Below are 13,510 nucleotides of genomic sequence, written 5' to 3'. Positions count from 1 at the left end.
GAATGAACTGGTACCACTATTTATGATAGGGATTAGCTCACGCCATGAGATTAGGTGCTTATGTTTTCAGAACAATGGGACTAAGATAAGAGACCAGTTAAGGAAACCCAATTCCAGCAGGCCTCAGGCCTCAATGTACACCTAACCCTCTGGCAGTCCCTGCCCACCCACCAACCAAATATTCTCCAAGCCTCCCTCTCGTTGATGTGCCATTTTTTTTTTTTTTTTTGAGACGGAGTCTTGCTGTCACCTAGGCTGGAGTGCAGTGGCACAATCTCAGCTCACTGCAACTTCCGCCTCCTGGGTTCAAGCAATTCTGCCTCAGCCTCCCGAGTAGCTGGGATTACATGCACCCGCCACCATGCCCCGCTAACTTTTGTATTTTTAGTAGAGACGGGGTTTTGCCATGTTGGCCAGGCTGGTCTCGAACTCCTGACCTCAGGTGATCCCGCCCACCTCTGTCCCCATTTTTAATTTGCAAAATGGGCTAAGAAAAAAGCAGTTTGTTCTCAGGTTTCATCTTTTTAATAAGCTCTGTGAAAGACATCCTAAGCACTGTATGAGACACAACAGAATATTTTTTCTTCCAGTATTAAAAAAAAAAAAAGACATTTGCAAACATTTTAAAGCCAACTCTTCTATATAATCAGTTTGATGATCTGAATTAGAAAATACCCCTGGATAATCATGTTCTTGATACACATTTCCTTTTTTTTTTTTTTGAGATGGAGTCTCGCTGTTGCCCAGGCTGGAGTACAGTGGCGCGATCTTAGCTCACTGCAACCTCCGCCTCCCGGGTTCAAGCGATTCTCCTGCCTCAGCCTCCCAAGTCACTGGGATTACAGGCGTACACCACCACGCCGGGCTAATTTTTTAATGTTTAGTACAGATGGGGTTTCACCATGTTGGTCAGGCTGGCTTGATGCACATTTCTTATAGGTACATTTGGAAAATTGCTTCCTAACCACAATAAACACTGTGTACAGGTTTTTAAAATGTCCCTGGATACACAATAATTTTTTGAAGTCAGTCTGGCCAAACTTGCCAGAACCAATTATTGCTAGCTCCAATAAACCTAAGAGCTCAAACTAAAAAACTGGTAAAAAGAAAAATACTCAGGTTCTACAAACGTCCCATAATTTGTCTTTAAATAGGCAGAAAAAATTAAAAAAAAAAGATGGAACTGTCTAAAAGGTCTTCAGCTACCTTGGCAGGTCAATTTAAAAACAAAAGGTTGATATACTATAAAGTAAGATGCTTCAGTGCGACTCCAAAAACCTTTATAAATACAGCCATTTGGAAGGACGATCCTGGATCAGAAATTATTCCTTGTGTATCTGGGAAACAGCAAGAGGGGGAGAATTGTGATGTCATGAAGTAACAGCTGACAACATGCTCACCTCCTAGAGCTGATGAAGATGCTGAGGGTTGGACAACAGGGACACACCTTCATTTCCTCCATCCCACACAAGAGTAGAAGATTATAGGAGATGGGTTTTCAGATCCCACCCCCTAGCAAACTTGCTCTGATATGCACCTGAGAGCAAGGAAGGCCTAGCTAGGACTGTTTGGTAGGTTGGCTGGGTGAGGTATGAGGGCAGCAGAAATGCAGAGCAGTCTTGCCAGAAAAGGTGAGAGGGTCATGACAGAGTGTGACAAACAGGTTCACTCAATGCCGATATCCAAGTCTCACCTATATTATGTGCATGTCTCATTTCAGTTGTCATAATTGTCTCTGTAATTTCCTCCTGAGTAGCGGTCATAACCACCCTGGTTTCTGGGGGGAAAAAAAAACACACAAAAGTTTTCTGGGACTGCATTATATATACCACTGTAATTATATGCGTCATGTTTTATAGTATGGGTCATAACATAAACCTTACATATCAAAAACAGGATATGTTAAGCATATGAGTATCACAGTAAACAGTTTTATGGCATACGATTTATATGCAGTATATTAAATCATATTACATGTTAAAGCAATATAGTTATATAACCCACACACCACAACATATATAGTATACTTTACCATGTCGCAACTATATGACCACACAATTAACTTAAAATGCTAAATTTCATACTCATTTTAGGTACACATTAGTAACAGCAAGGTGTGGTATGCATGAACACCCAGGCGCTGAGTTCTTAAGGAGAGGGAAGCAATAGGAGAACATCCCAGCCCTTTGGCTACCCACCTGCCATTATAGTCTCTGGAACGTCCATATCCATATCCATACCCTCCAGGTCGACTGTCATAATACCTGCCACTCCCATAGCCCTGGTCCCCACCACCTAGAGCAGAAAAATATTTAAATGGCAGTTGTCCACACATAGGCAACTCTCCCTCTCACCCCATGATCAAAACGATCACTGCACTCACCTCTAGAGTAGCTGCGACCACGCCCATGGGCCCCAAAGCCACCTCCTCTGGTTCCCCGAGCAGACTTGCCTGCATGATCCACACGGATCTGACGACCATCCAGAGACTAAGTGTGGGAGACACAAGGATGATGGGTTGGCAGTCAGTCAGGGCAATGGTGAGGGAAGAGGAGGCAAGGGTAAGTGGGCAAAAGAGGCCAAAAATTCCTGCTGGGCACCAGGTTCTGGGTGCCATGTTCCAGAATAAGCTCCTTTACCCCAGAATGGCTTCATCAGGAGCTATAGAATCCCACACAAAATGACCTGAATGCACCATGTTCCCCTTGCTACTACTTACATCTTGACTGAACTCAGGCTGAGTTCTCCTCCCCACTCCTCTAAGCTGCCCGACTATCAGGGCTAGACAGACACCTCTCTTGGTTTGAGGCTTCAGAGTCCATGTCAGAAGACTCACGAGGTCCTCTCCGGGCCAGGCCCACAGGTCTGCAGACTCTACTACCTAAGCCCAAGGCAGGTCAACCATCCACAGGTGGCTTCTCGGCCTCATGCAGGACCAGTCGTCGCCTCCCAGGCGGCCAGGCTCTGTCTGCCGCTGCCCTCCACCCCCTAGAACAAAAGGCAGTCATGCTCCTGTGAGTGGGCACTGCGGGGCTTGGTGGCCACGCTGCCCCGAGCAGACACAGAGGGAAAAACAAAAAGAATGAAGGAAGCCGCAGACGGGGACAAGGTCCCTCTGCAGATAGGAGGCCCCACCTCTCCATTCATGGCTCTCATGGCAACTGAAGCATGCTCTGGGTTGGTGAAGGTGATGAAACCAAAACCCCTGGACCGCTGAGTCTCCCGGTCCTTGACAACGACCACTGTGAGAGGGAGAGAAGATGGAGCAATGTGGACCAGTCAGTACCCCAAAGGTTAAGTAGCAAAGGGTGGCCGGAAAAGGAGATGGCATAGGTAGGGAAAACGGAGCCCTCCCACTAATCCCAAAGACGCTTCCCCTCATCCTTAGTCTACACCATAGGCTTAGGAAGAAAAAGAATTTGGAGGCGTGGGTCCTAACTTTTCAGTTAATACTCCTTGAAATGCAAGGATCCCAGACTTTCTCTCACCAACCCCCATTGTGAGTATGGCCCGTCTCACCCTCAGAGATAGGTCCGAAACTGCTGAAGTGGTCTTCCAGTGCCTGCTCGTCGGTGTTAAAGTTGAGCCCTCCCACGAAGAGCTTTCCTTCTTCAGAGGACATGGCACTTCAAGTCCTGTGGGAAGAACATGAAGAATGGTGGCAGGAAGGAGAAAGAAAATGGAGATGTGAGAAAATAGCGAGACGGAAGGCAGAGAAAAAGCACAGAAAATAGACAAGAAAGAGGAACAAAATATGGGTAACTACAGAAAAGCTGAGAAAGGCAGCCAATAAGGTGGTAATCTGAGGAAATGGCTCAGCGCAGCCACCATTAGGGGGCCACATTGCGCATGCTCTCACATTCATAGCCGCCACGCCCGTCATTTTGTGCCACTGCGCAAGCCCAGAACATCCCTGCGTTCCCTTAACGCCGGCAGAACAAGATGGCGGCGGCCACGTGGGATAAGGAAAGTAAGTGTCGGCTGTCGCGTGGTCACTGCCACCACCGACGCCATCAGTCCCTCCCGGTAGGCCTCACACTCAGATACAGCGCGCCGGCCTCCCACCAACCGAAATGTTTCACCTCCGAGCACGGGACCCGCCCGCCCCAGAGAAAGCCAAGCCTACGTGTCAGTGGCCATTACTCTCCCCACTCGCTATTCCCCGGTCACGGCCGGCGCGGCGCGTGTGTGGCGAGGAGCCGCCGTTCCGCAGGACATACGCAACTTACCTGGAAATTAAAACGTAAAAAACCCGGACGAACAGCGAGCTCGGAAGAGCACAGAAAACAGGGACGGAGCTGCGCCGGAAGACGATTGATAAAGAGTACGTAGCGAGAACGTCCCGGAACGTTCCCCTTGCGCGTCCCGGCGTGCGTGCTGATTGGCTGAGGCCAGCAGGGGCGGAGTGGTGGGGAGAGGAAGGGACAGCAAAGCGAAGGGAGCAGTGTTCTCCGCGAAATGGGGTGTTTCCGGAAATGGGCTGTTTCCGGAAATGGGGTCGACTTTTGAACAGCTGGTGCACCCTAAACGTCAGCATCCCCCCCACAACCGGCTGAGCTGCCTTGATCCCTTCCACAAAGGAACCTTCTCAATCTCATACTACTTGCTGTCCCTGACATCATCCTCCCGTCCTTGCCATCATTTCCCCCGCTGGATCGGATGTCTTCCTCACCATCGTAGTCGTCTTCCTCTAGGTCCCTGCCATTCTCTGATGTTAACCTCCTTCACCTTCTAGTTCTTTAACCTCATACCCTTTAAAGGCCTGACATTTTATCCCCCACCGTCACTGATGTCATCACCCTTCACAGTCCATGATGTCAGACCCAACGTTTTAAGGTTTGACCCTGACTCCTACTCTTTCTCCTCTGTGCTCAACATCTAGCCGCCTGTCATGGGACCCTTTTCCCTGGCGTCATTCCATCTCATCTCTGACTTCAGCCCTCACCCTTGTCTGACTGCTGGCGTGAAGCCAGCCCCTTAATTTTCTCACCAATAGACTGCCTGAGATGGCTTTTACAAAACAGGATGCTGGCCGGGCGCGGTGGCTCACGCCTGTATTCCCAACACTTCGGGAGGCCAAAGCGGGCGGTTCACGAGTTCAGGAGTTCAAGACCTGCCTGGCCAACATGGTGAAACCCCATCTCTACTAAAAATACAAAAAAAAAAAAAGAAAGAAAAAAAAAATTAGCCGGGTGTGGTGGCACGTGCCTGTAGTCCCACCTACTCGGGAGGCTGAGGCCGGAAAATCGCTTGAACCCGGGAGGCGGAGGTTGCAGTGAGCCGAGACCACGCCATTGCACTCCAGCCTGGGTGAAAACAAAACAAAACAAAAGAGGATGCTACGATCTTCAGAGGTTGTAAATCCCAATCCATAGAGCAATTTTTGCTCTCTTCGAAAGTAACTGAGCCCTTGCCGGGCGCAGTGGCTCACGCCTGTAATCCCAGCACTTTGGGAGGCCGAAGTGGGCAGATCACAAGGTCAGGAGTTCAAGACTACCCTGGCCAATATGGTGAAACCCTGTCTCTACTAACAATACAAAAAAAAAAAAACAATTAGCCGGGCGTGGTGGTAGGCACCTGTAGTCCCAGCTACTCAGGAGGCTGAGGCGGGATAATCGCTTGAACCCGGGAGGTGGAGGTTGCAGTGAGCTGAGATCATGCCACTGCACTCCAGCTTGGGCGACAGAGCAAGACTCAGTCTCAAAAAAAAAAAAAAAGTAACTGAGCCCTTGATTCACAGAAGGGACTTTCGCAATACACAATAGACTTATCCCAATCAAGTAGTGTCTGAGCCCACTGTTCACAATTTGGTCTTCAGTGTCTTGGCCACCTTTACAATAAATGGATTTGACAGATTTTTCACTTCTGAGCGCCACATCAACGAAGAATAAGTTAGTTTTCCCTCAGAGGCTAAATTTCTTATCCATAGAATGAATTTGCCCAACACAGGCCAAATTTGCTAACATACAGAATACAGTACATCCATATTCCTGTTGGGGTAATTCCCATATTTATCTTCCTGTTATTGTCAGGGATCCCTCACATAGTCTAATTATTAATCCCTTAGGTGTTGGAAATAGCCTCTCCAGCTCTGGCATTTGTGTTATTAACTTTGTAAGCAGTAAACTTAGTTGAATAAAGATCCATAATTTTGATATAATCATTTTTCCCCCTATGGTCTGTGCTTTTTTCTGAGATGGAGTCTCACTCTGTCGCTCAGGCTGGAGTGCAGTGGCGTGATCTCAGCTCACTGCAACCTCCGCCTCCCAGGTTCAAGTGATTCTCCTGCTTTAGTCTCCTGAGTAGCTGGGATTACGGGCGTGTGCCACTATGCCCAGCTAATTTTTGTATTTTTAGTAGAGATGAGGTTTCACCATGTTGTTCAGGCTGTTCTCAAACTCCTGACTTCATGATCCGCCTGCCTCGGCCTCCCAAAGTGCTGGGATTACAGGCATGAGCCACCACGCCCGGCCTGGTCTGTGCTTTTAAAGAAATCATTCTCTTCCCCAGGTCACAAAATGTTCCCCTACAGTTTCTTTCTTTCTTTCTTTCTTTTTTTTTGACAGAGTTTCGCTCTTGTTGCCCAGGCTGGAGTGCAATGGCACTATCTCGGCTCACTGCAACCTCCGCCTCCTGGGTTTAAGCAATTCTCCTGCCTCAGCCTGCTGAGTAGCTAGGATTACAGGTGTGTGCCACCACACCTGGCTAATTTTGCATTTTTAGTAGAGACAGGTTTTTGCCATGTTGGCCAGGCTGGTCTTGAACTCCTGGCCTCAAGTGATTCGCCTGCCTCGGCCTCCCAAAGTGCTGGGATTACAGGCATGAGCCACCGCACCCGGCCACATTTAGGTCTTTAATCCATGTAGAGTTCGTCCTTGTATATGGTGTGAGATAGAGCTCCAATTTTATTTTTCTCTGTGTCATGAGCCAGATGCCCCATCACCATCTATTAAGCAATCTGTCCCATCCCTGTGTGTGTTTTACCACCTCTATCATGTATCAAGTTCCATAGATATATGGGTCTGTCTCTGAGGTGGTTTGTTGCTGGTTTTGTTGTTGTTATTGTTGTTTTTAAGAGATGAGCCCAGGCTGACTCCTGGCCTCAAGCATTCTCCCCAACTCAGCCTCCTGAGTAACTGGGATTACAGGGGAGCACTATTGTACCTGACTTCTGAGCTGTTTTTTTTTTTTTTTTTTTTTGACAGAGTCTCACTCTGTCGCCAGGCTGGAGTGCAGTGGCGCGATCTTGGCTCACTGCAACCTCCACCTCCTGGGTTCAAGTGATTTTCCTGCCTTAGCCTCCTGAGTAGCTGGGACTACAGGCGCGTGCAACCACGCCCAGCTAATTTTTGTATTTTTAGTAGAGATGGGGTTTCACCATGTTGGCCAGGATGGTCTTTTTTTTTTTTTTTTTTTTTTGAGACGGAGTCTCGCTCTGTCGCTCAGGCTGGAGTGCAGTGGCGCGATCTCGGCTCACTGTAAGCTCTGCCTTCCAGGTTCACGCCTCAGCCTCCCGAGTAGCTGGGACTACAGGCGCCTGCTACCGCACCCAGCCAATTTTTTTTTTTTTGTATTTTTTAGTAGAGACGGGGTTTCACCGTGATCTCGATCTCCTGACTTTGTGATCTGCCCGCCTCGGCCTCCAAAAGTGCTGGTATTACAGGTGTGAGCCACCGTGCCCGGCCTTCTCTTCTAATTGGTCTACTTCTTAGCTCTTGGGCCAATATAGGTTTGTTGTTTTTTTTTTTTTCCCTTTTATTACTAACGCCTTTAATATGTCTTAATATCTAGTGGGCAAATCCCCATCATAACGCTTTCTTTGAAGGCTGTCTTAACTGTCCATGATTCATTACTATTCTAAATTCTAATGTAAGTGTATTGCAGTTCTAACAAAAAGAAGTAATGAGGTCAGGCATGGTGGCTCACGCCCAAATCCCAGCTACCTGGGAGGCTGAGGCAGGAGGATCGCTTGAACCCAGGAGTTGGAGCCTGCAGTGAGCTATGATCGTGCCACTGCACTCCAGCCTGGGCAACAAAGTGAGACCCTGTTTCAAAACATTAAAAAAAAAAGTAATGGAAGTTTTATTGAGAGTGCATTGAATTTTTACATTTTGGGAGAAATAACGTCTTTTTTTTTGAGATGGAGTTTCGCTCTTGTTGCCCAGGCTGGAGTAAAATGGTGCAATCTCGGCTCACTGCAACCTCCGCCTCCCGGGTTCAAGCAATTCTCCTGCTTCAGCCTCCTGGGTAGCTGGAACTACAGGCACCCACCATTATGCTCGGCTAATTTTGTATTTTTAGTAGAGACGGGGTTTGTCTATGTTGGTCGGGTTTGTCTATGTTGGTCAGGCTGGTCTCAAACTCCCGACCTCAGGTGATCCACCCACCTCGGCCTCCCAAAGTGCTGGGATTACAGGTGTGAGCCACCATGCCCGGCCAAAATAACATCTTAATAATATTAACTGTGGAGGTTTTAAGATATGGTCACACTCTGATACTGTACTTGTCAAGAGTTGGAGCCTAACTTCCTTCCACTTGCATGTGTGCTGGACTTTGTGACTCAATTGTAAAGCACAGAATGAGGTGGAAGTGATAGTGTGTCATTTCCAAGACCAGGCTGTAAAAGGCACATCTGCTTCCTGCTCTCTGTCACACAGACTGCTCATTCTGTGGGACATTAGCTGGTATGTCATGAGCAGCCCTATGGAGGGATCTAGGTGGCAAGAAAGTAAGGCCTCTTGCCAACAGCCATGTGAGCAAGCCTTCTTAAAGGTGGATCCCAGCCTTCAGATAACTGCAGTCCTGGCCAACATCCTGATTGTAGCCTCATGAGAGGCTCTGAGTCAGAACCACCCAGTTAAGCCACTCTCAGAATCCTGACTCTCCGAAACCATGTGAAATAATAAATGTGTATTGTTTTAGCCACTAAGTTTTGGGATAATTTGTTAAAAATAACTTACATATTACCAAAATCTTTCCAGCAAAGAGCATAAAATGTCTCTCTTTTATTCAGATCGATTTCTATTGTTAGAGTTTAAATTCTTTAAAATAGAGGTCTCTTGTATTAAATTCATTCCTACTTTTTTTTTTGTTGGTTATTGCTGCTATACAGAAATGCTTTTGATTTTTACAGGTTGATGTTGATTTTGTATTGGGAAACCTTGCTGAACCCTTTTTTTTTTTTTTTTTTTAAGATGGAGTTTTACTATTGTTGCCAAGGCTGGAGTGCAGTGGTGCGATCTCGGCTCACTGCAAACTCCACCTCCCGGGTTCCAAGTGATTCTCCTGCCTCAGCCTCCTGAGTAGCTGGGATTACAGGCACGTGCCACCACGCCCAGCTAATTTTTTGTATTTTTAGTAGAGATGGGGTTTCCTCATGTTGGCCATGCTGGTCTCGAACTCCTGACCTCAGGTGATCCACCCGCCTCAGCCTCCCAAAGTGCAGGGATTACAGGTGTGAGCCACCACGCCTGGCTGCTGAACTCTCTTATTAGTCCTATTAGTTGTTTTTGTCATTCTGTTTGTTTTTTTTTTTTTTTTTGAGATGGAGTCTCGCTCTGTCACCCAGGCTGGAGTGCAGTGGCACAATCTTGGCTCACCGCAAGCTCCACCTCCCGGGTTCACACCATTCTCCTGCCTTAGCCTCCTGAGTAGCTGGGACTACAGGTGCCCGCCACCACACTTGGCTAATTTTTTGTGCTTTTAGTAGAGATGGGGTTTCACCGTGTTAGCCAGGATGGTCTCCATCTCCTGACCTCGTGATCCGCCCGCCTTGGCCTCCCAAAATGCTGGGATTACAGGTGTGAGCCACCGCGCCCGACTCTGTTGGTTCTTTAAGGTAGTCACTCATATAATTTGCAAATGAGTTTTATCAATTCCTTCTACAATGTATACCTCATTTATTTTTCCTCATAGCATTAGCTGGTTTTATATTAAAGAGTAGTATTGAGTGAACATCCTTGCCTTGTCCCTGATCTTAAAGGGAAATGCATTTAAAAATTCTCTATTGGCCAGGTTTGGTGGCTCATGCCTGTAATCCCAGCACTTTGGGAGGCTGAGGCCAGTGGATCACCTGAGGTCAGGAGTTTGAGACCAGCCTGGCCAACATGGTGAAACGCTGTCTCTACTAAAAATACGAAAATTAGCTGGGTGTGGTGGTGGGCGCCTGTTAATCCCAGCTACTTGAGAGGCTGAAGCAAGAGAATTGCTTGAACCCGGGAGGCGGAGGTTGCAGTGAGCCATGATTGTGCCATCACACTCCAGCCTGGGCAACAAGAGTGAGATTCCGTCTCAAAAAAAAAAAAAATTCCCTATTAAGCATTTTTTGCTGTAATATTTTGCTATGTATGAAGTTAAAGAAGTTTTCTTCTACTTTTGTTTGCAAAGAGTTCTTTTTTTTTTTTTCTTGTAGTGATGGGGTTTTGCCATGTTGCCCAGGCTGGTCTCAAACTCCTGGGCTCAAGTGATCCACCTGCCTCAGCTTCCTAAAGTATGAGGATTACAGGCACGGAGCCACCATGTCCAGCCCCCTTTTAAATATCATAAACAGGCACTGAACCTTATCAAATCCTTTTCTGCTTTGAGATTATCATATAATTTCCTCCTTTATTAATATGGTAAATTGCATTCACTAATTTTCTTTTCTTTTTTTTTTTTTTAGACGGAGTCTACCTCTGACACCTAGGCTGGAGTGCAGTGGCATGATCTCGGCTCACTGCAACCTCCGCCTCCCAGGTTCAAGCGATTCTCCTGCCTCAGCCTCCTGAGTAGCTGGGATTACAGGCGCCTGCCACCACACCCAGCTGATTTTTGTATTTTTAGTAGAGACGGGGTTTCACTGTGTTGGCCAGGTTGGTCTCGAACTCCTGACCTCGTAATCCGCCCGCCTCAGCCTCCGAAAGTACTGGGATTACAAGTGCGAGCCACCACACCCGGCCTGCATTCACTAATTTTCTAATTTGGATCAATTGTATTCCTGGGATAAACCCTACTTATGATTTAAAACAAAACGCACTATTGAATTCAGGTAGCTAATATTTTATTAGAATTTTTGCATCTATATTCATAAGTCCAGTGGGTCTATAAATTTACTGTTTAGTATTTTCCTTATCTGGTTTTAGAATCAAGACTATTTTAGCCTCATAAAATGAGGTGTATGGCTTTTTCTCTTTTCCTATCTTCTGGAACAATTTGTATAAGATGGGAATTACAGTTCCTTGAAAGTTTGATAGAACTATAATCTGCAAAACCGTCTGGGGCTGGGCCTGAGGCTGTTTATTACAATAAGATGGGGTATCTTTGATTATCATTTTAATTTTTCCTAAAATTTATTGTATATTCAAGTTATATTCAAGCTTTCTATTTCTTTTTGCATTCATTTGAGCACATTTTAATGTTTCCTGAAATTTTTGTTTTTCATCTATGTTTTCAAGTGTATTAGCTTACAATTGTAGCCTTTTTGTATCTATAATTTTCCTTTGTTATGCATTTTGCATTGCATTGTTTTAAATCAGTCTTGGCAAAGGTCTGTCATTATTATTTTCAAAGTACCAGCTTTTTTTTTTTTTTTTTTTTTTTTGAGAAGTCTCGCTTTGTCACCCAGGCTGGAGTGCAATCTCAGCTCACTACAACCTCTGCCTCCCAGGTTTAAATGATTCTCCTGCCTCAGCCTCCCGAGTAGATGGGATTACAGGTATGCGCCACCACACCCGGCTAATTTTGTATTTTTAGGAGACGAGGTTTCTCCATATTGGTCAGTCTGGTCTCGAACTCCTGACCTCAGGTGATCTGTCCACCTTGGCCTCCCAAAGTGCAGGGATTACAGGCGTGAGCCACCACGCCCACCTAATTTTTTTTTGTATTTTTAGTAGAGACGGGGTTTCACCATGTTGGCCAGGCTGGTCTCAAACTCCTGACCTTCAAGTGATCCACCTGCCTCGGCCTCTGAAAGCACTGGGATTACAGGCCTGAGCCACTGTGCCTGGTGTTTTTTTTTTTTTTGAGATGGAGTCTTACTCTGTCACCCAGGCTGGTGTGCAGTGGCACAATCTTGGCTCACTGCAACCTCCGCCTCCCAGGTTCAAGCAATTCTCCTGCCTCAGCCTCCTGAGTAGCTGGGACTACAGGCATGCACCACCATGCCTAGCTAATTTTTGTATTTTTAGTAGAGATGGGGTTTCATATGTTGGCCAGGCTGGTCTCGAACTCCTGGCCTCAAGTGATAGGCCTGCCTTAGCCTCCCAAAGTGCTGGAATTACAGGTGTGAGCCACCGCACCTGGCCTATTCTGTTAATCTTTATTATTACTTTACAGTTCTCTATTGTATCTTTTTCCTTCCTCGTATTATTTCCTCCATGACTCAATCCTTTGGGTTTGTTCCTCTGCTCTTTTACCAACTTTTTTCTTTTTGAGAGTCTCCATCTGTCACCCAGGCTGGAATGCAGTGGCATAATCTCAGCTCACTGCAACCTCCGCCTCCTGGGTTCAGGCGATTCTCCTGCCTCAGCCTCCTAAGTAGCTGGGATTATAGGCATATGCCACCATTCTAGGCTAATTTTTGTATTTTTAGTAGAGACGGGGTTGCACCATGTTGGCCAGGCTGGTCTTGAACTCCTTGCCTCAAGTGATCTGTCCGTCTCGGCCTCCCAAAGTGCTGGGATTATAGGCAAGAGCCACTGCAGCCGACCTATTTTCTTAGCTATTAGGATAGCTATCTTAGCTTTCTTTGGGCTTTTAATGTGCCATATCCTTTCTTCATCTTTTTGTTTTTTGTTTTTTTTTTTGAGACAGAGTCTTGCTCTGTCACCCAGGCTGGAGTGCAGTGGCCTGATCTCGGCTCACTGCAAGCTCTGCCTCCCGGGTTCACGCCATTCTCCTGCCTCAGCCTCCTGAGCAGCTGGGACTACAGTGGAACTAGAGGCATCCGCCACCACGCCCGGCTAATTTTTTTTTTCTTTTTTTTTTGAAACGGAGTCTCGCTCTGTCGCCCAGGCTGGATCGCAGTGGTGCAGTGGTGCGATCTCGGCTCACTGCAAGCTCCGCCTCCCGGGTTCACGCCATTCTCCTGCCTCAGCTTCCCGAGTACCTGGGACTACAGGCGCCTGCCACCATGTCCGGCTAATTTTTTGTGTTTTTAGTAGAGATGGGGTTTCACCATGTTAGCCAGGATGGTCTAGATCTCCTGATCTCCTGACCTCATGATCCGCCCGCCTCAGCCTCCCAAAGTGTTGGGATTACAGGCGTGAGCCACTGCGCCCGGCCATCCTTTCATTTTCAACATTTCTAAATCTTTGTGTGTGTGTATGCTGTTGGACTTTTTTTTTTAATCCAATGAGGGTCTCTGTGTTTCAAATATTTTTGTAATTACTACTGGGGCATCTCATTCCATATTCTCCATTTACAGTTTTTTAATTTGTATTATTATTTTTTTGAGACAGGTTCTTGCTTTTGTCATCCAGGCTGGAGTGCAATGGCACGATCTCAGCTCACTGCAGCTTCAACCTCCTGGGCT

General features: G+C 46.7%; 1 protein-coding gene across 1 annotated transcript; it reads right to left on the bottom strand.

Moving 5' to 3' along the window:
• Nucleotides 1–502: 502 nt before the first annotated feature.
• Nucleotides 503–4,368, bottom strand: RBM3 (RNA binding motif protein 3). Its single transcript, XM_003807215.5, has 7 exons — nucleotides 4,230–4,368; nucleotides 3,520–3,635; nucleotides 3,136–3,242; nucleotides 2,384–2,489; nucleotides 2,199–2,295; nucleotides 1,694–1,777; nucleotides 503–1,337 (listed from the first exon to the last, which is right to left on the bottom strand). Exons 2-6 carry the CDS (start codon nucleotides 3,620–3,622, stop codon nucleotides 1,717–1,719), a joined length of 474 nt encoding a protein of 157 aa, XP_003807263.1. The 5' UTR covers nucleotides 3,623–3,635; nucleotides 4,230–4,368; the 3' UTR covers nucleotides 503–1,337; nucleotides 1,694–1,716.
• Between the last annotated feature and the right edge of the window lie 9,142 nt (nucleotides 4,369–13,510).

Source organism: Pan paniscus, chromosome X (genome assembly GCF_029289425.2).
Source record: "Pan paniscus chromosome X, NHGRI_mPanPan1-v2.0_pri, whole genome shotgun sequence".
NCBI classification, from domain to species: Eukaryota; Metazoa; Chordata; class Mammalia; order Primates; family Hominidae; genus Pan; species Pan paniscus.
This window is presented reverse-complemented; position numbering and strand designations above follow the sequence as displayed.